The sequence below is a fragment of the Poecile atricapillus genome, chromosome 5 (genome assembly GCF_030490865.1).
Source record: "Poecile atricapillus isolate bPoeAtr1 chromosome 5, bPoeAtr1.hap1, whole genome shotgun sequence".
Taxonomy (NCBI): Eukaryota; Metazoa; Chordata; class Aves; order Passeriformes; family Paridae; genus Poecile; species Poecile atricapillus.
In genome coordinates, this window is record NC_081253.1 from 9,566,805 (window position 1) to 9,592,206 (window position 25,402).

The 25,402-nt window shown below is 44.4% G+C and overlaps 1 protein-coding gene across 1 annotated transcript; it reads left to right on the forward strand.

Moving 5' to 3' along the window:
- The first annotated feature begins 1,370 nt into the window (after positions 1 to 1,370).
- On the forward strand, positions 1,371 to 20,752 carry MUC13 (mucin 13, cell surface associated). Its single transcript, XM_058840629.1, has 16 exons — positions 1,371 to 1,541; positions 3,995 to 4,057; positions 5,331 to 5,387; positions 6,033 to 6,095; positions 7,369 to 7,425; positions 8,066 to 8,128; positions 9,655 to 9,774; positions 10,667 to 10,773; positions 12,438 to 12,499; positions 13,888 to 14,036; positions 15,307 to 15,432; positions 16,572 to 16,683; positions 17,721 to 17,758; positions 18,262 to 18,349; positions 18,568 to 18,772; positions 19,637 to 20,752. Exons 1-16 carry the CDS (start codon positions 1,484 to 1,486, stop codon positions 19,685 to 19,687), a joined length of 1,419 nt encoding a protein of 472 aa, XP_058696612.1. The 5' UTR covers positions 1,371 to 1,483; the 3' UTR covers positions 19,688 to 20,752.
- Positions 20,753 to 25,402: the final 4,650 nt, after the last annotated feature.

Genomic DNA, 25,402 nt, shown 5'->3' on the forward strand with positions numbered 1-25,402 from the left:
ACCCTCCTTCATTCAAGGAGGTACACCCTTTCAATAGAGAGATTACCCAAGACTGCATTTCTTGTTCTTAAAACAGAAGTTCAAACAAAAGCAGATGAAGGGAGAGGCATTCACCACACTGAGCTGTTACCTGGAATTCAGTAGAGTGTTCATAACCTGCCTGTGTTGCTGGCAGTGGGGTCTGCCAGAGGAGATCATCACCATAGCCATTAGAAGTGGCATTGCAGGGGGTACTCTGATGGGTTTTCATCCTTCTTTTGTTTGATAATGATGGTATAACCTGTGTTTACTTCAGAGAAAGACTTTACTAGCAGGATACAGAGTCACTCAGAGCTTCAAAATGAGAGAAATTACACCTTTGGCTGAAAAGGAGGAACTGGATCACTGATCTGGCCCAGCTGATCTCAAGCAGTGTGTTTTACTGGAGCACAAAGCAGAATGAATGCTGGGGAACTTGGACAGGGGAGGCAGCTAAAAGTAGGAGACTTTGGGATAACCAAATCCTGCCCACAGAGACCATTTTTTCTCCGTCTTGGTCTCTCACTGGCCATTTCAGAAGCTTCCTGGAATGCTCAAAAAAGTCTCAGCCTCCAACCTATTTTCTTGGCATCACAGCAGCATTACCTGCTTCATGGCTTTCTGGGCTTCTTGTCATTTCTAGATCTGCTGCAGGCTTTGCGCTCCAGCCTGGCCATCCCTGGCTACAAATGTCTCCCTGGCAGGAATACACTTCCTCTCAAGAGAGGGAAGCTGCCACTCAGATAAAGACAGGAGCATCTGCTGGCTGTCCTACCTGCTCCTTCTTTTCTTGGCCCACCACTTTAGTGAGCCTGCAACACACATAGGAGGGCAGCAAACAAACAGCCATCATCACTGCCAGAAGGGCCAGCATTCTTTGATGTCAAAGGTGCAGGTGTTTCCTGTTTCTTTTTAACCTATTAATCAGCAAGAAGTGCTTTAGCATGATTCTGCTTATAAGACAAAAAAAATTGGAGTCCGAGGAATGAAGCTTGTCTGTACTGGTAATTTATTGCAAGGGAAATGAGTGTGTGGATCCCAGGTACTCTTTTCCAAGTGCATAATTAGCGTGCCTTGGGATGGGTTCACCTCTTCCACTTTAAGAACAGATTATATGGCACCCTTCATTTAATTTGCACAGAAGGTGTTGGTATGGAAAGCTGGCAGGGGATTGCTGGTGCACTGTCAGTTCCCATGTCAGCTTATTTAGCAGTAACTTCCTTGTGTCAATAGATCTCAAGTATTTATGACTTAAAGGAAGAACGCTGCAGGTCCAGAAATCTCCTCCCAGCCTGAGGAGGAAGAAAAACACTGCTTGAATTTATCATTTGCCACTTGCCACCATGACGTCAGCTCAGGGCTGAGCTCTCTACCTGTGGCTGGGACCTTAAATGAGCTGCTGCCAGAAGAGAAAGGCACTTTCTCTCAGGCTTAGCAGCAAGTGGCAGCAGCAACAGAAGTGGCAATGAGACGCTCTGTGCTCCTTGCTCTGTGGCTCGGCCTGGTGTTGAGCCTTTTGAAAGGTAAGAACCACTATCTTCTGTTTTGTGATTTATCAAGGCAGCTATTGTGTGGCAGTGAATGGATTTTCTAGTACTTTCAGCAGCTGTTGAGAAGCCAGTTGTGATACACAATTCAGCGTTTTGATTAATTAATGATGAAAGATGTCACTGCAAGCCAACGGCTTTCCTTGTTTGCAGAATAATGGAAAATCACTGGTGCTTATGATTAACCTAATTCAGCCTATTCCAAGAACAGTTTTCAGGACTTTCATATTAAACCCAGGTAATTTAAGCTCTGTTACAGTCATAACAAAAGGTGCAACTGTTCCACCCCAGTACCCTTTTGGCCAGAGGCTCCTTAACCAGCCAGACTGGAAAGCAGCTCCCCCTGAGCTGGCTCACAGAGCTTTTGTTCCTTCCTGTTGAAATAAATTAATAGAAACATCACCACCAGCTTTCAAGAGGGTTGCATCATAGTCTGTTCAAACTAAAGGTGTCATTCCTTAAGCTGCTTAATAGATTTTTCTGGCATTGTGCCAAAATTGGCAGTTGTGGGCCAGAGCCTACAGCCAAACTTTCCTTTTTCCGGATACTCAGTGGGAGGTATGAGGGGTTGAAGACATTAGCAGAAGCAAGGCATCTATATAAAGAGTTTTTTAGCAACTTTAAGCTGTGAGAAGACAGGAACTCCTAGCTAATACAAAGATAAAATTGCAGAGATATCAGCCAAATTAAAACCTGTTAAGCTTACAACTGGTGGCAGGCAATTGTGGGTCTCCGCTGACTACCATTAACAGATGTATTTCCAGCAACATCCACAGTGTGTTACAGACCAATTTTCAGCTGTAAATCATAAGCATAGAAGTTTTCAAGATTGTCAGTTGGTTGGTTTTCTGATTGGAGGCTTGTAGGTAACAGCAAGATGTGAAAAATCTTGTGTCATGACTTACAGAAGGCAATACGCATTTTTCACTTGATCAGAGTTTGCATCAGGATATATTTGCCCAGAAACCTTTTCCATTCTAAGCAAACATTGTAAAAATGGATGTGTCCATATGAATAGTACTGGCAGATGCCCTGCCCTGCTCAGCAGCCAGATGTTTCTGCTATTGTACAACCGTGGTGGTAACATCCATTTCTTTATCACAGTGGTAGTGTCCAAGTCAATTAAGACATCCTGTTTCCATACATAGAAGGTTAGATCTAGGCACACACCACCATAAATTAGCCACGTTTGCTCAGGTTACCTCAGCCCATCCACAAGTTCAATTGCAGCTCATGCACTCATTTGGCACCATGGATGCTGTTCCTGAGTCCAAAGGGTACTCCTGGACAATGGTTACCCAGAGCCTCCCAGCTATAACAGCTGTAAAAAAGCACTAACTCTGTAACAGGTGGCTGTTCCAAGATCCATTGCCTGTATCCAGCAGAGATTCATATTATCACAGTTATAGGAAAAATATCCATTTATGCTAACTGAGGAACAAATAATGCTGTTTATAGAACTCATTGACCAGTGGAGGCAGGAGACCTGGCAGGGAACTGGCAAAATTGCTCATGTTTCCCCTTCACCTAAAGGAGGCTAATGGATTACTTGTCTTTTGCATGTGCCTTTTCTGTGTGAGATATATTGACCATCAGAAAAGAAAGTGTAGAAGGTTTTCCTCACTTTGGATTTTCAAAGCCCAATAAAGCTCTAGAAAAGTGGGGTCTATTTTTTGAATGTCTGCTGAGGTGTGCAGGGTGTGATAGTGACATGGGTCTTAGCCACAAATACATTAGTCTTTTATCTGCATGCTTCTAATGCTTTAGATAGAATTATGATTGCAGCAGCATTTATTCTGAGTAAATAATTTTATTCCTAACTCATAAAGCTTAATTAAAAATTAATAATATTTAATTAATCATTAACTAATTTAGATTAAAGTTAGATTACATTATTTAAACTAGCCATTTTTCAGTATCACGCATTTATCAACACGGCTGGTTTATGACTTGTTCTTCTTACATCTAGGGAAAGCAAAAAAAAACCAAAACAAACCCCTCAAACCTGAACTCATTCTTTAGATCAAGAGCTGAGAATGACACAAAATTCAAAAACTTAAAAATAACTAAAATGTTTTGGAATAGACAACAAAGACTGAAACCAAAGTGTGAGCAACTATTTTCACCAATTGGCTGGTATCAGCCAGGTTTCCCCTCCATTCAGAAATAATGATGACAGGGAAGGAACAGAAAGAGAAAAAAAATAATGTATTTGTCATAAAATAATATGTCATAAATGCATAGCAATGTAGTCTAGGGAAAGAGGGTCTTATGATGATCTAGCAGAAGAAGGATTCCTGGCCCCTCAGCCCCACAGGGATCCGCTGCACCTACCTGCTCAGCAGTTCTACACACACAGAATTCCTCAAGGCTTTTTGGGCAGACAATGCTAAGCAGTGATGCCATGTCTCTTCTCTTCCCTCCATCAGAGGCCAGTACTGTAAATGGAACAACTCCTCACCCAAAAGAGAAGTCAACACCAAAAACTACAGGTAAGGAAAAAAACGTTCAGCCTTCCCCTTCTGGGCACAGCTTGGAGCAACCAAGCCAAAGGGATTGCTGCAGATACCCAAGGAGGGAGCAGTTCCCCTGCCCAGGTTTCCCTGAGTTCTTCTGCCATGGGAGACAAAGTTAGCCAGACCATGACCTTGAATAACTTCCACTCTTCCCTCTTTCCCTGCTGGTCCTTTCTGCAAGGAGAATGTGTGCTGGAATATTTGAGGAGGCTGCTATTTTCATGCTTGGTGCCTTTGCCTCCTGTGCTTGGGGCTTACAAGATGTTCCATGCCCAGAGGTGCCCAGGGGAAGCACATTACTGGGGCCTGCAGGGAGTTATCCTGAGGCTGTTGGAGCAGGGCAGGGAGGGAGCTTGGGCACAGCCCAGCAGGGAAGAGATCAGAGCCACGGCTGGGGACCACAGAGCAGACCCTGCCTGTCATGCTCCACTCCCAGCTTGATACTGGGGAGCCCCAACTAGGAGGGTCAAACTCCTGCTGGGATCATCCTGAGGAGGGACAGCCTCCTCCTCCCCTCAGCTCTTCCTCCATGGTGAGTTTGCTCAAGCACACCCCTCCTGCCAGCACCCCACTTCCCCATCATGAAGTGATGCACTGTCTGCTCCCAGCATTGGGAATGACCACGTGCCTCTGACTTCCACCAAATGACCCTGTGCCAAGGGCCTCAGTGGGGAAATACATGTGTGCAGGCTGTACCCAGTCTCATGGGTCTTGATACTGCTGCTGCTGATGTAGAGAAGAAGGATTCCTGGAACAGAGGTAGCCTGCTGTCAGTGTCCACAGGAATCTGTTACAGCACAGGAGTGTGTGTTAGCAAAGGCAGACATTCTTGCACTGCTCTGGAAGAGTTCAGATGGCGTTTGGAAGGATGCCCCAGCAGTGCTGAGTGCAGAGGCTGTGTGCTCGTGGATGGGATGCCCCAGAGGCTGCTTTGACTGCCAGGGCTGCAGGGAGAAATGTGTGGTGAGCCTACAACTCAGCATCAGCCACCTGGAGGAGAAAAGCAGGGAGGGCACAGACCTGCTGCTGGTCAGGAGGAGTCCAAGAGCAGGGTGTGAGAGAAGGGCTGTGAGAGAAAATGAACACCAAGGCACACGAGGCCTGGGGACAGACCAAAGGGGAAGTAAGGGTGCCCAGAGCTGTGGCTGCTCAGCCACACACAAGTGCCCCCACACTTAGCTGTACCTAAGTTGTCCTGCATGCAAAGACTTCCCTGGTGCTACCCTCTCTCTTCTTCTCCCTCCATCAGAAGCTGCTGCTGAAACAACTGCTAACACAACAGTGACACCAGTCCCAGAAACCACAGGTAAGGGGCAAAACCCTCAGGAGCCCCATTCTGGGAACAGTCCCAGGGAGCTCTGCAGCCCCCACAGAGGTTTCCCCGAGTTCCTCTCTCAGGGGAGGTAAAGGTGCCCAGATCAAGGCTGTGAATGCCCTCCACAAGTTCCTCTTTCCCTGCTGGTCTTTGCTGCAAGGAGAGGGCATTGGGGAAGGGTTGAGAAGGCTGCTCTTTTTGTGCTTGGTGCCTTTACCTCCTGCTTCAGGCCTGGATAGAGGGGGATCCCTGTAGAGATGCCCAGGGGAATCCTGTGACCAGATCCTGCAGGGAGCTGTGCCTCAGGCTGGTTGCTGCTGGTGTGACAGCTTTGGCTGACACAGCTGTGGCCATAAAGCCCAGTGAAGCTGGGGACACAACAGTGTGTGTGAGGTCCTTGTGTTCCAGTGCTGCCACTGGGGGACAAGGGGTCATGGGCACATCAGATGACACAGGTCTCTCAGCCAGGGAGAGCCAAGAGGCTGGGCAAGGGTTCTCAGGGCTTTGACCCCTCAGCCCCACAGGGATCCACTGCACCTACCTGCTCAGCAGTTCTACACACACAGAATTCCTCAAGGCTTTTTGGGCAGACAATGCTAAGCAGTGATGTCATGTCTCTTCTCTTCCCTCCATCAGAGGCCAGTACTGTAAATGGAACAACTCCTCACCCAAAAGAGACGCCAACACCAAAAACTACAGGTAAGGAAAAAAACGTTCAGCCTTCCCCTTCTGGGCACAGCTTGGAGCAACCAAGCCCCAGGGATTGCTGCAGATACCCAAGGAGGGAGCAGTTCCCCTGCCCAGGTTTCCCTGAGTTCTTCTGCCATGGGAGACAAAGTTAGCCAGACCATGACCTTGAATAACTTCCACTCTTCCCTCTTTCCCTGCTGGTCCTTTCTGCAAGGAGAATGTGTGCTGGAATATTTGAGGAGGCTGCTATTTTCATGCTTGGTGCCTTTGCCTCCTGTGCTGGGGGCTTACAAGATGTTCCATGCCCAGAGGTGCCCAGGGGAAGCACATTACTGTGGCCTGCAGGGAGTTATCCTGAGGCTGTTGGAGCAGGGCAGGGAGGGAGCTTGGGCACAGCCCAGCAGGGAAGAGATCAGAGCCACGGCTGGGGACCACAGAGCAGACCCTGCCTGTCATGCTCCACTCCCAGCTTGATACTGGGGAGCCCCAACCAGGAGGGTCAAACTCCTGCTGGGATCATCCTGAGGAGGGACAGCCTCCTCCTCCCCTCAGCTCTTCCTCCATGGTGGGTTTGCTCGAGCACATCCCTCCTGCCAGCACCCCACTTCCCCATCATGAAGTGATGCACTGTCTGTTCCCAGCATTGGGAATGACCACGTGCCTCTGACTTCCACCAAATGATCCTGTGCCAAGGGCCTCAGTGGGGAAATACATGTGTGCAGGCTGTACCCAGTCTCATGGGTCTTGATACTGCTGCTGCTGATGTAGAGAAGAAGGATTCCTGGAACAGAGGTAGCCTGCTGTCAGTGTCCACAGGAATCTGTTACAGCACAGGAGTGTGTGTTAGCAAAGGCAGACATTCTTGCACTGCTCTGGAAGAGTTCAGATGGGGCTTGGAAGGATGCCCCAGCAGTGCTGAGTGCAGAGGCTGTGTGCTCGTGGATGGGATGCCCCAGAGGCTGCTGTGACTGCCAGGGCTGCAGGGAGAAATGTGTGGTGAGCCTACAACTCAGCATCAGCCACCTGGAGGAGAAAAGCAGGGAGGGCACAGACCTGCTGCTGGTCAGGAGGAGTCCAAGAGCAGGGTGTGAGAGAAGGGCTGTGAGAGAAAATGAACACCAAGGCACACGAGGCCTGGGGACAGACCAAAGGGGAAGTAAGGGTGCCCAGAGCTGTGGCTGCTCAGCCACACACAAGTGCCCCCACACTTAGCTGTACCTAAGTTGTCCTGCATGCAAAGACTTCCCTGGTGCTACCCTCTCTCTTCTTCTCCCTTCATCAGAAGCTGCTGCTGAAACAACTGCTAACACAACAGTGACACCAGTCCCAGAAACCACAGGTAAGGGGCAAAACCCTCAGGAGCCCCATTCTGGGAACAGTCCCAGGGAGCTCTGCAGCCCCCACAGAGGTTTCCCCGAGTTCCTCTCTCAGGGGAGGTAAAGGTGCCCAGATCAAGGCTGTGAATGCCCTCCACAAGTTCCTCTTTCCCTGCTGGTCTTTGCTGCAAGGAGAGGGCATTGGGGAAGGGTTGAGAAGGCTGCTCTTTTTGTGCTTGGTGCCTTTACCTCCTGCTTCAGGCCTGGATAGAGGGGGATCCCTGTAGAGATGCCCAGGGGAATCCTGTGACCAGATCCTGCAGGGAGCTGTGCCTCAGGCTGGTTGCTGCTGGTGTGACAGCTTTGGCTGACACAGCTGTGGCCATAAAGCCCAGTGAAGCTGGGGACACAACAGTGTGTGTGAGGTCCTTGTGTTCCAGTGCTGCCACTGGGGGACAAGGGGTCACGGGCACATCAGATGACACAGGTCTCTCAGCCAGGGAGAGCCAAGAGGCTGGGCAAGGGTTCTCAGGGCTTTGACCCCTCAGCCCCACAGGGATCCACTGCACCTACCTGCTCAGCAGTTCTACACACAGAGAATTCCTCAAGGCTTTTTGGGCAGACAATGCTAAGCAGTGATGCCATGTCTCTTCCCTCCATCAGAAGGCAGTACTGTAAATGGAACAACTCCTGACTCAATGGTGACACCAACCACAGAAACTAATGGTAAGGGTCTAAAATGCTTTGGCAGTATTTTCCAGCGAGAGCTTGGAGTTACCAAGTCCCAGGGAGCTCTGTAGCTCCCTCAGACCAAAAGGAGGTCCCCAGAATGGGTTTCCCATGTTCCTCTTCCAGAAGAGGTAAAGCAGCCCAGATGGTTGCCATGAACACCCTCTATTCTTCCCTCTTTCCCTGATGGCCTTTGCTGCAAGGAGAATGTGTTGAGGAAGATTGGAGGAGGTTGCCTTCTTTGTTCTAGGTGCCTTGGCCTGTTTCAGCAGTCAGGGATACAAGAGGATCCCTGCAAAGAGGTGCCCAGGCTAGCTCCTGGCCTGGCCCTGCAGGGAGTTGAGCCTGAGGCTGTTGGAGCAGGGCAGAGAGAGAGCTGGGGCACACCCCAGTGTGGGGCTGGGGCCAGGGACCGTGTCTTGGGAACCTTGCATGTGTCCATCCCAGGAGCTCTCCAGATCCCACCATCTTCCATCCCAGTAGGGCCTTCCAGTGTAGGTAAAATGTACCCACTTAATGCTGGATCTCCCCTCCACTCTTCCCTGAGGGCCCTTACTGCAAGTGGAATGTGTTTGGAGGAGTTCACAATTCTTGTTACTTTCTGCTTGGGGTCTTTTTCATTAGGAAAAAAATTTGGCTTCACTAGGTTCTCTGGAAAAAGTATTTGGAGATGAACCTTATAGGAAATGAAAATTCATTAGGTGTTTTACATTTTATTTTTTGGGGTATGAATGAGACTTCCTGTTTATATTTTTTTTCCCCCATTTCACAGAAAATATCTCATCTATGAGAATGTACTTAGGAAGTGAAGTGTAAAAAACAAAGTTTGATGTCTTGGACAAGAACTGTAATTACCATCCTATATATAAGATGTATAGAAATATAACTTCTAATTACTTATTAACCACTTAAATTATGTATAGATATAAAATACATACTCTAAAGCCTTACAGAATATATATAATTACTCTGAGAAAATATACTATTGTAATTCCCTTTGGAGCCCTCATTTGATTAATGTGTCTGCAGTAAAGGACAGTGCTATGACACTGTCATAATAAGGCAAGTATGAACCAGTGCAGTATTAAAGATACACTGGCTATTGTAGTCTTACTGTTTAGACTGTTTTCTAACAGTCACTGGTTTGTGCAAGCCTTGATATACTTTCTTTCTATGATTTGGTTTTAGTTGTAGTAAGTAGAGTTGAACTGTGAATGCTCAATATGACAGAAAATAAATTTCAGACATAACCCATGTCCTCACTGTGGTATCCTGCTGGGCTGTGTAGGGTATATTACTATATTATACTGTGTAATGTATATTACTATACATTACTATACATTAAACAAGCAAGATATAGCTGTATACTCTGCAATTGCATCTGTAGTCTCTAAAACATACCTGGTAGATTTCTTCAGTAGAAGTATATATAATATGCAATATATGAATTACTTTATATATGAACTGGCTATTGCAGAAATTCACAGAAACCCTAATGTCAATATCTTTCATCTTGGTATTAGCGGACTTCTGCAGTGAACATCCTTGTGGAATAAATTCGGCCACATGCATTTCCTTAAAAAACAGTTATACCTGTAAATGCCAATATGGATTCTACTACAGCGATAAGAATTGTTACAAAGGTGAGTTGCAGAAGGACATAAATGCTTTTAGTTACCTGCTCAGGTGAATTTTCCTTCCCATATAACTTGTTTTCATGTTATAATTGAAAACAGAATCAGTCTGGGAAAGTGACTGCTGAGTGATTTCTTGCTTTGCAGACAGCCACTCCTGCAATGACCTAGATTACTATCTCACAAAACAGTGACAGCCAAAGAGGTTAATGTTCTAGGAAAAGAAGGTGAATTCTCTGACAGGGATGCAGGAGATTAAAATGAGTGAGAAGCAGGAAGAAAGTGCAAGTGTAAACCTGACATCAATATTAATGGCAATGATTTAGAAAGGACCGAACTTATGAAGACCTGTGAACAACCAGATTGATTTTCCCCACTGCTAAACACTCATCAGAGTCCTGTTGAAATGCGTCTCTGAAATGCTTCTGAAGGCCAAGCATGTGAGAAAATAGGGCTTGTTATTTAAGGATCAGCAAGCAGGATTCTCAAATTTATTTGTGAGACTAAAGAAGCAGGTCTATTCTGAACTACTTTCTCTATAAACCACAGTGAACCACATTAGCTGCTTAATAGCTGCAAATTCAGAGTCCTTAATATATGTAACACCTTGCGTAGAGTCTTTTATCTTCAGGCCATGCTGACATTTTAATGTTACTCAATTTCATAATGAGGACAGATTGGCCAGGCCCAGGATCCTGCCTCCTTCCCTGGCAGCCAAAGTACATCCCCCATTGTGACTGAAATGATTTGTCCTCTACTGATCCCTCCTGTATCTGAAAAACTGAACTGATTTATTTTCTGCATTGTATTTCCCCATCCCTGAAGGCTAAGGTGAGAACTCTAAGGTGAAACTGGACTTTGTTGAATGCTTTCTAATTTACCCACTCTGTTCTCATTCCAGGGAAAGTATACCCAGCAACCATTGGAGTGAGAGCGCTTTACAATGATAGCCTTCACAATGTAAATTCCACGGAATACGAAAAGCTGTTCAACGGTGTATCAGCATTTGTGAGTGGCAATGGCTTTCCTGACCATATATTTAATGCTATACTGGATGTCATGCAGACAGAGAGGACATACACTTTCTTTAATGTGGGGCCTGGAAAAGTTCCAGTCTACAAGAAATCTGCTTCTTTCAAGGAATGCTTCACATTAGTTTAGAACTATTTATAAAAGACTTGAACTTTGCCCTCAGATGAGCACATGCATGGCTCTTGCTGGAGTGAAGGGATGCCCTGAAGTAGTATCTGCATTTTTAATACCACTTTTATTCTGGGCAGTTCTCACATAAATTGCTCTGCATCTTTCACCATTTCCTCTCCAGAAACAGTGGGGATGAGTGAAGTTTTCCAGGCTATTGAGTTTCTGATCTCTGCTGTTTGCTGAAGGCTCAATAATACTCAGTGATATGAGTAGAAATGAACAATTTTAATTTTTTTAAAGAAAAATATTGACTCCACACAGCACAAACTCTTCTGAATGGCTGTCCAATTGTGTCTAAATACCAAATAATAAGCATCTTCCATAAGTCTGTCAGTATTTTAATGTTATTAGTGAAATGGATACTGCACATTTTTTATATTTATATGATTATACATGAAATCTGGTAATAGATTTCCTGGAGAAAAAAGATTATCAGTTTAATTTATACTGCCATGTTGAAACGAGTGGATTTGCTTATTTCTCTTTCTGTCAGTAAGGAAGAAGAGATATGCAATTCTACCAAATATCTGATTAAAAAATATTCACCAGATGTTAATCAGGATTCATCAAAAATAGTTATAAATTTCTGCATTTTATTATATTGCTTACTATGAATGTTGTAGCAGAAAGTGACAAAAAGTTGTTCCTCCAGAATGTTAAAAAATATTTTCTCAATTTTTTTTTGTCCAGCATCTTTTCATAGTATGGCTACAGAAGAACATCATATGTAGGACTAAAATAGATACATAATAGAAGGCAAAAGTGAAAATAGCATAGAGTTTGCATAAAACAGCATCAAATCTGAATTTTACTGCACTGTAAGATGGATAGTTTATCTTCCATTTCAGTTGAATTAGATATCTTATTCTCTTCTCACGGTGCCTCCTGCTTGTGTGGGGGTTGAAGGCAGCTGCCTCCACTGGTTGTTCCCTGCTTCACATGGGATGAGGGAGAGCAGTGACTTTTCTCCTGATCCTGTTCAGCTCCCAGTGCTTTCATGAGTGCTCCTTCCCACAAGAGCAACCCCTGATAATCCCACTCCACGTGCCTCTCAGGGACATGTGCCATCTGTGAGGAGGCTGACTTCTCCCTCTTCCCCCTACCATAGATTCCTGATGGAATTCATAGAAATCCATAGATTTCTGCTGTGGAGACTCCCTCCTAAGTCATGAGTTTGCAAAGGGGTATCCGTAACTATCAGACAGTTAACACTAATACAGTGCCTGACTTTCATTCTCCATCCGTCCACTGCCCTCCCATATTCTGTGTCCTTCCATATTCTTCAGCACCACCCCACTGTTGCTCTTCTGCAGTACCTTGCCTGGTGGATTTAACAGATCACATAACTTTGTTTGTGCTTATGGTAGCATATTCTGTATTAAAATTTTACTGCTGAAGCCTCAGTGGTTCATGTGATTTTGGTCCATGTTTCTGCTTGCCTTGAACTCCAATTTCTTTCTCTTTTATAGTTCAGGAGGGCCTTACAACATAATGTGACAGGCTATATGCAAACCATCATTGTGGAAATTCAGTAAGTTTCTCAGTTATTTTTTTTTTTTTTTTCCGCACAGGACATACTCCCACACACCTCATTTTAATCTGTTTCCCATGAAGTACTCAGTTCAGTAAAAGGTATGGGATGGGTCCAGCTCAGAATGCTTCCCTGTAAAGGACGATGCTGGCCCCATTTTTACCCCAATATGTCTGTGAAATGGGCTGGCTGAGGCAGCTCCATGCTGGATGTCCTGCTTCTAGCACCATGTAGGATACAGCACTGTGCTGTAACTAACAGTCCCTGTGATATTTGACATGTCTGAAATTCTAACAGTTAACTCTGAGGTTTCTGTGACCTCTGGGTAAGCTACCCAGCCTGGAGTCCCACTTCATTTAAAAAAAAAACAAAACACCCTGTTACAGGAGGTATAGAAAATGAATTTTATTGTGCATTTGTTGGTGTCTCCTGGTAGCAGGTTGAGCAAAGATGCTGCTGAATGGGTTGTGGTGACTGTATCTGTGGCCATAGGTCCCTTGCTGGTCTAGGCAGACCCTGTGAGATGTCCCTCTTCTCCCATCCCCATCAGTTACAGGTTACTGTCCCCAGAGCTCTGCCAGCTTCTCTGTGTTTCCTGACCCCCATCAAGCAAAACCTGGCATGCTAGCACACAGTGTCAGCCCTTTCAGTGCACCCCAAGGATTAAGCAGCTAAACAGATTGTTGTTCTAACAGAGCTGTGTGGGCAGTACCCTCCAGCAAAGAGTTGTGAGGTGGGACACAGTAACACCTCAAGGAACTTCAGCAATCTGCCACTTAAGGATATTTGTGCGCATATCCTGGCAGCATGAGGTTTAGCTGGAGAACAGGGAAGTCACTGCTGCTCCCCACCTCACAGCAGGGAGCTTGCTGTGAGCAGAACCCAACCCAGACAGGGTGTAGTTTGCACAGATACCTCTACATCGCAAACAGACCCTTCTGCATTCATTGTGGTCATACCCTGAATTACCTTCACCACGCTTCAGGGTGGGCTCTCCACATCATGCCTGGATGACACCACAGGCTGATGGAAGCATCATCCAAAAGTTACATTCTAACAGATGAGGTTCTCCACACTGCAGCTGGCTCGAGGTTAACTCAGTCAGAAAATGTCAGTTGTGTATCAACAGCACACAAAGGAGCAATGTTGTTAGTCTTAAATCCAGCAGCTACCTATTTACATCTGGACCTACTGGAAAGATGGCTATTAATGTGTTCCTGAGCAAGACTTACTTGTTTTCGGGTGTCTTGGCAACTACCTACACTATGGGAAGAAAGAAGCTGGGGAGAGAGGGAGATTTGGCAGAAATTTTCTCTCATCTTTGCATCTAGCTTGCTATCCATATGGAATATGTGAAACTTTAAAATGGTACTATCTGTCCTTTGCAGAGATCCAAGAGAAAGCAGAAATTCTGTTCTCTATGTAACAGTGACAAACCTGTTCACGTGGGACACAACTGAAAATGCGACCACAATTAATGATATAATACAACATGCAATAAAAAATGGAAACACGTCCTATGTCTACTCTTATGACGGTATGTAACTCCTTGCTAGGGAAGTAATTAATCAGCAGAAACAGAGGTTCTTAAAACCTGGTTGGAAGATTTCTGTGGGCATAGGAGCCCATCAAATCATAAGCCTTGCTGATTTTAAGGAGCTGAATGTTCAATCATGGGTAATTTTGAAGATTCAACCATACAGTGCTAGACTCTTTTGTCTTATTACAGCTGCCTACTTCCAGTGTAAAGAAGAAAAAGAAAATATTTATTCCCTGGTAAATAATGGCATGGTGTTTTAACCTGCTGAGTGTTAGGAAGTGGGAAAAATCAGGATAAAATAAATACAGATACATATTGTGCTTCTGAGAATAAGCCATCTTACTGGCAAAATAGGATGAAACTCTCTTTACACTTCTCCCATAATAAGCCATGGTAATTGAAATGAGGCCTCACCAAATAGCTACTGAGCTAAGGGATTTGTTGATCTTAACCAGTAAAGTCTTGCATTATTAAAAGTGTACTGGGAGAAATAGTTTCCAATTAAAATAAGGATTTTTTTTTCTTTTTAAATTTTTTAAAAAAATATAAGTTCCTATTTTGAAATGAGCTTTCTTAAAAGGCATAGCTAATAATTAAGAGTCCATTTCATGGCTTAAAGCCTGAGTTTGATCTCTGAAGGTGATTGTATCCTCAGCCATGAGGAGGAAATAGAAAACCACTGAGAGCTCCCGATGCAGTCACATCCCTCTACAGCACTCCATGCACTGAGGCCTTTAAACCATTCCCAGCACAAGGACATGGATCTAAAGAGCAACACTCTGGGCAAACAGGACACTAATGTTGCTCATGAAATGAGCTGCATGCCCATAAATATTTATATCCCTCTAGAACTGTATGGGATCTGGGTCTCACAGTTCAGTTGCAGAAAAAACTAGGAGAATAGTTTTTTTTATAGTTTCTCTGTATGGTTTTTTTTTTAAGGTGAGTCAGAAAGTCAGTTTTCAGAATATGAACTTAGGGGAAGAATGTCCCTTTTCGTAGACTGGAGGCAGGAAGGTATGGAGATAGTTATAGGAGGCTGAGAAACAGAAGGTCAGAAGATGTCACAAAAACAGGACCTTAACTGGTAAAGGGCAAGGAGGAAAAAAAGAGTGGGTCCAAAAGCCTGTAATATTAATGTCCCAAGAAAAGGATTTATAGTTTTTTCTATTTAGAATTACTAAATAATTGGTTTATGATTTACTGGGTAAGTGCACTGCTTTCTATGAAATGGTATTCAGGTTTGCTCCCTGTTTCTCTTTTAAAGTTGCACAATACTGTTCTGTTTATGGATGTGATAATAGAACCACAAATTGTCAAGAGGACATGTTTCCAGAATGCAAATGCAAACCTGGTTTAGCAAAGACAATATGGGATGATCGTTCCTGTTCAGGTAAGAACCTCGCTGCTTTATCTATCCCTGAGAGGCTGACCTGCTTATTCCCTGTCTCAGTCCCTTTTTGAGAAGGGTGCTGGGCAAATGTGCTGAGCTCTAAAAATCAGGGAATGTGCATCCTGTGAAGAAAGCCATAGAAACACATCCTCATGTTTCACTTTGAACAAATCTATAATTTTATCCCAGCAGAATAAATTATTAAAACTCGATAAAATCATCACTGAAATCAGTGAGTAGGCAAGTCCTTAAATGCATTGTTAAGATCCTGGTAAAAACTGAAAGCTAAGCAGGTAAAGGTTGGAACAAATTGAATTCTATACTCACAGCCTTCTCTGCTAGGACATATTTTGGGAATAAATTCTACATGTTACTTGAAGGCAGCTGACAGAATTGGAAGTCTCATGATCCACTACAATGGTCTGTTAAGGCTCTGTCCCTTGTTAATAATTCTAAATGATTTAGCATTACCTGGATTTAGACAGGCTTTTATGAGAAGAATGATTTCTGTCACTTTTGGGAACTGTTTGTTGTTAGGGCTTTATTTACTTTCTTGTTTTGAGTCTTTTAGTGAGTGCTTTTTATATTTTACCTACCCTCCAAAGCCCTGCGATGTACGTAATTTTCTTCAAAATACTTTATATTTTTTTCTTATGGAAACTAAATTTTTCACACTACAGAAGTTAAAAAAAAAAGTCTAAGACATAAGATTTTAAGAAAAACAACAAATAATTCAAAAATCCATGATAAAGTTATGAGAGCTGGCTACAAAAAATCCCAGTGAGATGTGATCCAGTGTAGGCCTTTGTGGTCCCATGCCTGTCTAAAACTGATACATCTTGCCATACAAATCATCTACTGTGAGATCTAACTTCAGGCCATTGCTTGCCTATGGAAGATGCAGCCTAGCCAGACTTCCTCTTTGATGAAGCTGGATGGTTTTAAACACAAGCTCTTTACTTCTAATTTTGTGATTTTATATTTCAGTTTTTGTTTTACATAGTAACAGTCCTAAAAAAGCCCTTCTGATGTTTTAAAGCACAGGAGAGAGGGGTGTGTGTGTGTGTGTGTGTGTTCCCAGAGAAAAAAAATAATCTTCTATCTGAAATTCACTGATGTTTTTCTCCCTGAAAATACAGTTTGCAGTGAAAGCTGTTCTGCAGCATCACACAAGTACTGTGTAAAAGAAGAAGGGGTTCCAAAATGTAAATGTATGGCTAACTATAAAAACAGGACTGGAGACTGTGTGGCGTGAGTATTCAGCTTCTTATCGCGCTCCTGTGTTGTAGGTGAAGGTAGGGGAGAAGAACATCTGTCCCAGGGTCAGCTGCAGTCCAGGAGAGCAGGCTGCAGCCAGGGGGGTCAGAGAGGTGCCCCAGGGGGATGGAGAGCAGGTGGTGTCACAAGCTGTGACTCCTTGGCCTTAGCCTTTTGTGTGCACTCATAGCACCTCGGAGGAAAGGCAAGGAGAGCCAAGGTCAGCCGTGAGCCAGGGATAAAGTAATTCAGCACACAAACTACCCCAACAGCGTGGCTGAGCCATGGGAACTGCTGTGCTGAGGTGTTTAGTAAGCAACAGGCATTAGAGCAAGACGTGCCTCCAGCCCCTGGAATGTTTGCACTGGTATCAGTGGGGACTGTTTCCAGACAACTTTCAGACCCGTGTTATTCCTGCTTGGTTTTCTCGCTGAAATTATTTCTGTCAGCTCAGGATCAGAACGGAACGGTGTTTGCTGGTGAGGCTGAGTGAGTGACTGGTTGTGCTCTGCTCTGGTGGATAGACAGAGACTCACTCCCCATATCCATTAATTCAGCTCTTTTTGTAGTTATTACTGCTGCAAATTGAACATTTCTTACCATAAAATCAATATATTTTAAATATAAGAAACTATTATGGGAGTAAGATAGAGTTGCCAGTCCTTATAGGCCTTATACTGAGGCTTTTGTTAGTCATTGCATGGCAATTCCAAGTGGCTCAGATGTGCAGAGTTCAGTTCTTTAGAAAAATGAGGTCCTTTTAACATTTTTCAGACTGAGAGCCTGAAACTGAGTGCTGAGATCACCAATCACTCTGAAAATCTCAGACTGTTTCACTCCAATGAAAGTAAATGATTTAACATTAAGAGAGGGTTAAAGAGGAAACCTGTAATGAACACACTTTGTGGAGAAATTGCTGACAAAAGGGGGAAATATACTATTGTTTTGTGATCATAGAATGGTTGGGATTAAAAGGGACCCTAAAGATCATCTTTTCTTTCTTCCCCCTTTTTCTTTTTTCTCTCCTGTAGCTGTCCAGTGGGCTACGCTGGGGAGGATTGCAGCGACAGTAAGTATAAGAACTTCCAACTTTTAATTATGGTCTTGAAAAATACCTAGTGATGCTTAATCTGTTTGAGCTAATAAAAAAATAGTAGCCTTTAGGGGTGCCACCATTCTGCATTTATAGAAGGAAAATGTTAGGGAAAAAAAGTGAAATTTTTCTGTAGCCTTATGTACCTAGGAAATGAGAAGAGCCTATTTGACACCACACTATTTAGCATCAGTATTAGCTTAAACAATCCCTACAATCCTCCCAGCTGTTCCTGTCCCTCACCTATAGCTGTGTGTAAAACCATTCAGTGCATAGCATTAGGAACAAGAGCTGGGGTCAAAATAGCTATCCATAAGAGATGGTCTTTATTGCAGATCCTTAATTTGCATCTTCCTGTGTCCACAAAATGTTGTAAGCATGAGGAGCCTGGAAATAAATCCCTTCCCTTCCCTTTTTTTCAATATTCACTGTGAGTTATTAATTGACACATTTCTTCTTTGCTGTTTTTTTCTCCCCAGATAGTGAACTCATCCTTATAATAGTGGGCACAGTGTTGGGAGCCGTTGTCCTGATTTTAGTGATAGTAGTCTCTATTATTTCAGTCAGGTAAGAATATTTCTTACAGTTGAATAGAAACTGCATTGTTGTGTGTTCATAATAAGGGTTTTGCACTTGGTATACTACAAAAATGTGTTGCATGCCTCAGAATGGGACTGACTATTCGAAATAAGGTGGGAGTGGACAAACCACTTAGTTGGACTTAATAAGTAAGGCACACTAAATAGTCTTTTAAAATCTCTTTTGTTCTTTCATCTCCTCTGAAGAGCAAAGCACAAACAAAATCCAGAGAGGAAGAGCCTAATAAAGCCAGGGTATTCGGACAAGAATACTTCTGATGAGAGACCAAGCTTGTTCCCCAGGGTCCAGACCACTTCTGGCCACACAAACCCAGGATATCAGCCAAACAACCCCTATGACATGCGTTCCACAAATAGAGATAATTTTCCAGAGAGGGATTATGACGATTTGGTAAGTGTTTCACATAGTCCTGTAGGAATGGAATAGGAACAGTAGCACTGTGGGCTACAGACACTGCTGGAACCTAAGCTCCCCTCTGCACATCCTCCCTTGGTCTAGAAAGCCAAAGTAGTATAAAGGCACCCAAACAACTGTAGCTGCAGATGAAAAAAAATTGTATTAATACAGAAATTTTCCTCAATGCAGAGATCAGCACTCATAAAGACCTTTCTAAGCCCCAGTAGTCATCCTTGAGCCACAGGAGTGATATGTGAAAAGCAAGGGTCAAAACAAGAGCTCGGCTGCCCAGTGGTCTGCTGGTCATAGGATATCTGTCTGCACTGGCCAAACTCATCCCTCAGCACAGGTGTGCCTGCAAGCATCACAGGCTGCTACCACCTGAGCTTCTTTTAGGCTGCTGTAGAGCCAACAGGTGCCGCAGTGGCACCTCCCAGCTGCAGGCTCATGCAAGATTCACAGTCAGTTTAATTGGCCAGGGCGCTGTGTCCTCCCACCTGGCTGCTGCTGCCTCGTTCACAGCAAGAGCATCTGCAGCTGCTGCAGCATTGCAGAGGGGAAAGGTGTGAAGTGCCATGAAAAATATTGAACAGTTTTGGCACTGCTGTGGCCCAGGGGAGCCTGGTCAGCAGAGGTGTGTTACTCCATGGAAGGCATGTTCTAAAAAAGAAAGAAGCCTGTTTTATCCTTGAATTCTGCAAGGGGGCCATGGAGGAAGCAGAGGCTTGAAATTAGTTCAGTTTGGGTTAATAACACCATGGTTGTGGGATCAAACCCTCTATTGCCAGTCATGCAAGTGTTGGACTTGATGATTTTTGTGAGTCCTTATTTCTTTTCTTGTCTGAAAATTCACTGTAGTATGAAATATCACAGGAGCCTAGAGGCTTTAGGACGCAGAGGAAATATTGAGTGACCAGAGCAGTAGAAGGATGGACGACCACCACAACACTTGGTCAGAGCAAAGAGCTTCACAGCCTCTCACCAATACAGTTAACTTCAGCAGAGAAGACAACACCATCTTAAACCCCAGATTCTCTCACGATTTTCTAGAGGAAGATTCCTGCTTGAAAGTGATCATGGACCACTTTGAAATAAGGGAAAAATGTTAGAGAGTAGGGAGAAGAAGAGGACTTCTTTTAAAAGAACTAATGTGTTCTAATAAACATTCAACTTCTGCAATGAGGCCAATCCATTGGCAAGAGAGTGAGAGTACACAAAATACCAGGATTTTAACCCTGCTGGTTTTCATTTCTGGAAGATGGTCCAGGCAATATATGTGATGCTGAAAAACATCACTACAGTGCTTCACTTGGATTTGTGCTCACTTAATTTGAACTACAGCTTTGGGCAGATGAAAACTGTTTTTCATGAGAACCTGACCTGTTTCACTTTACTATATTAGATACAGGTTTTTTCACCCTCCTCAACCTGCCAGTATTTCCCATCTGAAAGCATTCTGTTCAGATCTCTGCTGACATGGGTTGTGTGACACAATGGCACTTGTCTGACCTTTTCCACAGCCTTCCTTCCCAATACAATGGCAAGATATGATACCTTCAAACAAATACTATTCTTCTTCATCTTGCAAAACTGCATTGATTTTACATTTTTAGCTCCTGTGGAAAGTGTTAGCAATTTTTTTTTTTTTTTTTTGATTTTGCAGTCTTTATTTTTGAATGATAATAAGCTTGGTGTTTGGGTTTTCTTAAATTTTCTTACATACAGTCATTAAATCTGCCTGTAAAAGGATTTATATTTTACTGTATTTTACTGAGTGTGCATTATCTGTTCACTGGCATTAACATTATAGTTATATAAAATATTTATATGCACACATATGTACATATATTTATAGGCTACAATCATTTAAAGCATCATTTAATTCTGTTGTATTTTGTGTGTATTTGGTTTTTATATATGCAGATTAACTTTTCCTATTAAACATTATTTTTTCTCAGTACCAAGGCTTTCTTATGTTCCTCCCAGTGATTTAAGTGGGTTTTTTTAAACTCCAGAGACTATTTTATGCTAAAATTTGTGCAGACTTTAGACACAAGTGTGCACAGACTAATTACATCAGTGCCCTTCACTCAGAAGTTTAGAAATGTTATTATTAATGAAGTTAAAATGTTTATTGTTGTGAGACTGGCACCAATATTCAGTGGTTGCTTTTGGTGGGAGCTGGGTAGTTACTGCAGCTGGATCTCCTTTGAAAATGCTGGACCATCTTTGTCTGATGGCAGCTGTTAATGGCCCAGATGAAGTGTCCTTCAGCTTAAAGGACAAGTTTGGGGGTCAGTGGCAGAGAGCACTGTAGGTGGCTGCAGAGATTACCAGGATGTCCATGCAGATGCTTCTTTCCAGTCTCTCCATGATCAAAACCAGCCCCCACTCACCACTTAAGTGATTGAAAGCTGGGACCTAAATAGTTCTGATCCTTCTCATGTGGCTTCTGTAGCAAAAGAAGGTAGACTCTGCTTTCTCAGAAGCAGCCTGGTGAGTAAAGGTGATATTTTCTCCCTGTTGTTTTTCTGAGGTTTCATTGTTTCTTTCTTCCAGTTCACTCCTGTTCCCTTTGCTGCTGTCCCCTGGCTGCAGAGTGTCTGCCATTGGCAGGGTCTGTAGGAGACCAGGTTCTGGTGGCCTCAGCCAACCCCACCATCTGTGTTCATGTCTGCACGCTCAGCGTGGCTCCGTGGGAGCAGGGCTAGCTGGGTTTAACTAGTCATGATACCGTGTTCAAAGGATGGGGAGGGATTTGGTCTTATTTTCTTGACTTTTCATCTGAGAGTACAGTCCCATGAGGAGCAAAGCAAGGCACAAAGGTGGCTACATTTATCACAAGAGTCAGAGACCCATTCTTCCTCCAGCTGGAAAAGCCCTGCAAGCAGGATGAGCTTCTTCCCCCAACAATTTAATGTGTGCCCCCTGCCCCACCCCATGCCTGCTGCCTCCTTCTTTTGCTTTGAGCCTTGTGTGTCTTCACAATACCTGGGTGCTCCCAGCTTCTAATCCTCTTGCTCAGTCTTTTTCTTTCCCTCTTTTCTCTGACTTTTCAGCAGCAGGAATAAGTTCTGCCATCTGCAGCACTCTGTTAACCCCATGCAAGACTCCACTCTGCATGTGCTGAGACACTTGAAAATGGATGGGATAAAGGCAAAAACTGGCCAAAAGTCATGAAGCTCAGCTTCATCCAGCTGGCTACTTTTGCTTGGACACCTCCTCCTCCCAATCTTTGTACGGCAGACTGAAACTTTGGCTTACATGGAGCTGAATAAAAAAGGTTTTCCTGTATCATCAGTAACGGCCCACTGGAATGGTCATTGTGGTCTTTCACTGAGGCAAATTGCCTGGCTCCATTCATAAAATACATGTAACAGTAACCTGCTACAGAGGCACGTGGAAATGCTTTTAAGTGTTATCTCCTATTCTTTTGCAAAAGCAAGAGAGGTTGGTTCAGCTGGATGCTGAACAAGAAATTTTAATGTAGTAAAACTTTATTGAGGGTGTGCTATCACTGGTAATAAAAGCAGCAAAAACAGTCAGGTGTTTGCACTGTTTCACTGCATAGGAATTTTTGTTGCTCTAATTCAAAGCTAATATCTGCAACTGCAACCAGCTCTCATTTAGCCCATGCTGGGGAGGAGCTATCAGATACCACTGTGAGCCTGCTTCTTTTTAGCATTTCAAAGGCTGCTACAGTTCTTTTATCTGGGCTGGAGTTCTGTAGCGAAAGGGGCAAACTCCCAGATATTGCACTTCTGTTTGTCTGTTAGCAATGTGTGACTATTCTGGGAAATGTCATCATGGAAAATAGCTCTTCGTTGGTTTTTATGACTGCTGCCTCTTGACTCATGCTTTGTTTCAGCTGCCCATCCTTCAAAATCCAAGTAGGCATAGGAAAGGAGCTGAGTTGGGTGCTCACTGTCAGTGTGAGTGTGGACATGCCTGCAGGCAGGCTGGGAGGCTCCAGGGATCTGCCACAACCCATTTTGCATTCTGGGTTCTCCCATCCATCTTCTCCCATGAGCTGCAGAGTGTCCTGCTGGCACATGACCCACAGAGGAGGTGGGAAGAAGCTGCCACTCAAGCCTGCCACCAACTTTTATCCTAGACCAAAAGTCACTCTGGAGAGTGTAATTGCTTGGCATGTCTGCACAGGGTGTAGTGAACAGTGCTAAAGGAGCTGGGACAGAGGTTTGCCTGGTTTCAACACATACTCGTTTGGGAATATTGGCTTCAGCCATCTGCCATTCTATGTTTATTTAGATATACCCAAGCATATTCAAGCAATGTGGGGTGGGAAGGGAGGGGCGTGGTAGGTGCTGTGGATGGCAGTGGGGTAAGAACCTGAGTCTGGGCAGCTGCCTTAGAGGAGCTGCACCTGAGGAATGTAATGGGATGGCAGGGTAAGAATGGGTGGGGTGATCAGGCCTGCTGCTGTCAGCACTGCTTACAGCTGAAACCAGCCTCAAAACTGAGAGCTGAGCCTCTGCATCCACACATTCCCCAGCAATGCCCGTCATCCAAACTTGCACGTGTGAAAGCAGCACCTTTCAGGCCTGAAGGCAGGAAGCACTTTGCTTTTTTTTTTTGGCTGCTTGTTGGAGGAAGCTGCCCATTGTTTCTTTTAGGAGACTGTTTTTATACAGGTCCTTCATGCCATGTGCCAGGCTGGAGGCATAAACATGTAATAGTGAACAATGAAGGTAAGATACCACTGCAGACCAAGGGGCTTGACTCTTCACTTCTTGTGCACCTTGAGTTTGATGGCTGGCTGTTTGCAAGGTGAATGACAGCACTCCTTCCAACAGCAGGGACAGGGGTGAGGGAAACGAGCCTCTCCTCTAGCAAGAAGTTTTCACCTCTTCTGTAGGAATGCCTTCCCAACAGAAACTCCTGGTATGAGAGTGTTTGGGGAAACTCAGGTGAGGGTTGAAGGGATTCAGGCAGGTGTTCTGGTGAACATGACTGTTCCTAGCTGGTTTTGGGGAGACCACCTCAGCTTCATCCTAGGCTCAGGAAGGTGACTGACCTTGGTACAACCCAGAGACAGAGGATCCTGCTGGTAATTTGTAGTTTAATAACCTACAATCTACAGCAAGGCAAGTCTAGTGCTGCCTTATCTGTCACTCCTGTGAGAGGACTGTCATTTGTCAAGTTTGGTAGCTGCAAAGTCATCAATTGCTGTTTTATCCACATTTCCCATCCTTCACCCTTTTAGTTTTTGCCCAGTAATGCTCTCTGTTTCAAAGCCATGTGTCTGGTGTTGGGGGTGGGGGGGGAAGAGTAGATTTGCTTACTAAGGGTTCCCAGCAGCATTAAATTGACCTCTCCCACATTTTGGGGTGTGAGCTGAAAACACTGATTTTTATAGTAACTTGTCAAAAAAAAAAAAAAAAAATAAAATCCCCAAACCCAAGACTAAAAGCCCAAAATGGTAGAAGAAGAAAGAAACCCATAAAACATGCCAGGTCAAAATTAAACAGGAAAGATACAGGGCTAAAAATAAGATCTGTGAATTTCCTTGCCAAGGATGCTCTAGCTGCTGATAAAAGGCTCTTTAAATATACCAAAGCCACAAAGGCAGCTAGGAAATCAGTGGGAATGCTGACGACAAGGGTGTAGGAGCAGCAGATGGGGACGATGATGTAGCAGAGAAAGTCAGTGGTAACTTTGTGGCTGCTTTTTCAGCTGAAGCTGTTGGGTAGCCCCCCATGTCTGCCAGTCTGCAGTGGATCAGCTGGAAGAGCTGGAGCAACTGGGAGGAGAAGGGCAACACAGAGTAAAGAGCTAACAGGAGTAAAGGAAAAGTAAGTGAAGTCACTTTCATGGAGGAAAGAGGAGGGATGAGGTCAAATAGACAAAGTGGTTGTTAAAGTGACTGGGACCAGCCACTGATCCTGGGGACCCAAAGGAGCAGCAGAGCCCAGAGGTGCAGGAGTGGGGGGCTGTGGTGCCCAGCTGTGCTCCCAGGCACAGTCAGCACATCACACCCTGCAGACTCACTGAGCTGCACTGAGCCATCACTGATGGGTTTGCAGAGCCTCTGACTCAGAGTGGCAGCCAAACACCCACCAGAATCTGGGGGTACACAGTGCAAGGCTCAGAGCAAAGCAGACAGAAAAAACCTGCAGGCACAGTTGGTGAACTTGCTGTCACAGGATGCTGTGGATGCTGTATCTGCAGGTTCAAAAAGAGATTAGGTAAATTCAAGGATGCAAATGCATCCTTGAGAGACATACTCCCTAATAAAAGGATGAGAAAGAAGGGGTGCTGGAGGAAGGGGCTGTAAAAGAAGCTGGGCCCCCAAGACAGTCTGTCCTGTTGCACTTGCTGGAGCAGAGTCAGGGTCTGGATGGACATCCTGGACCAGAGGGACATCTCTCAGCTTCTGAATGCATTGACCTGCTTTATTCAACAGCAGCATGGGCTGAAAGGTGATGCCATTGGCATATGTACATAGGATCTTATATGCCCTAATTATGCCCATGCTGTTCATAAAACAGAGGCAGGGTAAGGTGCTGTACATGGGGCTCTGATGTTTGTGTAAAACCAGCCTCATAAAAGAAACAAAGGGAAAATTTCACAAGCAGATAACTGAAAAAATGCTTCCTGCTTATG

Bases quoted from the DNA above. Each gene is read 5' to 3' on its own strand.
- MUC13 (XM_058840629.1), top strand. From the start codon at position 1,484: ATGAGACGCTCTGTGCTCCTTGCTCTGTGGCTCGGCCTGGTGTTGAGC. The intron at 1,542-3,994 runs GTAAGAACCACT...TCCCTCCATCAG, and splicing joins GGTGTTGAGCCTTTTGAAAG to AGGCCAGTACTGTAAATGGA. The intron at 8,129-9,654 runs GTAAGGGTCTAA...TCTTGGTATTAG, and splicing joins ACCAACCACAGAAACTAATG to CGGACTTCTGCAGTGAACAT.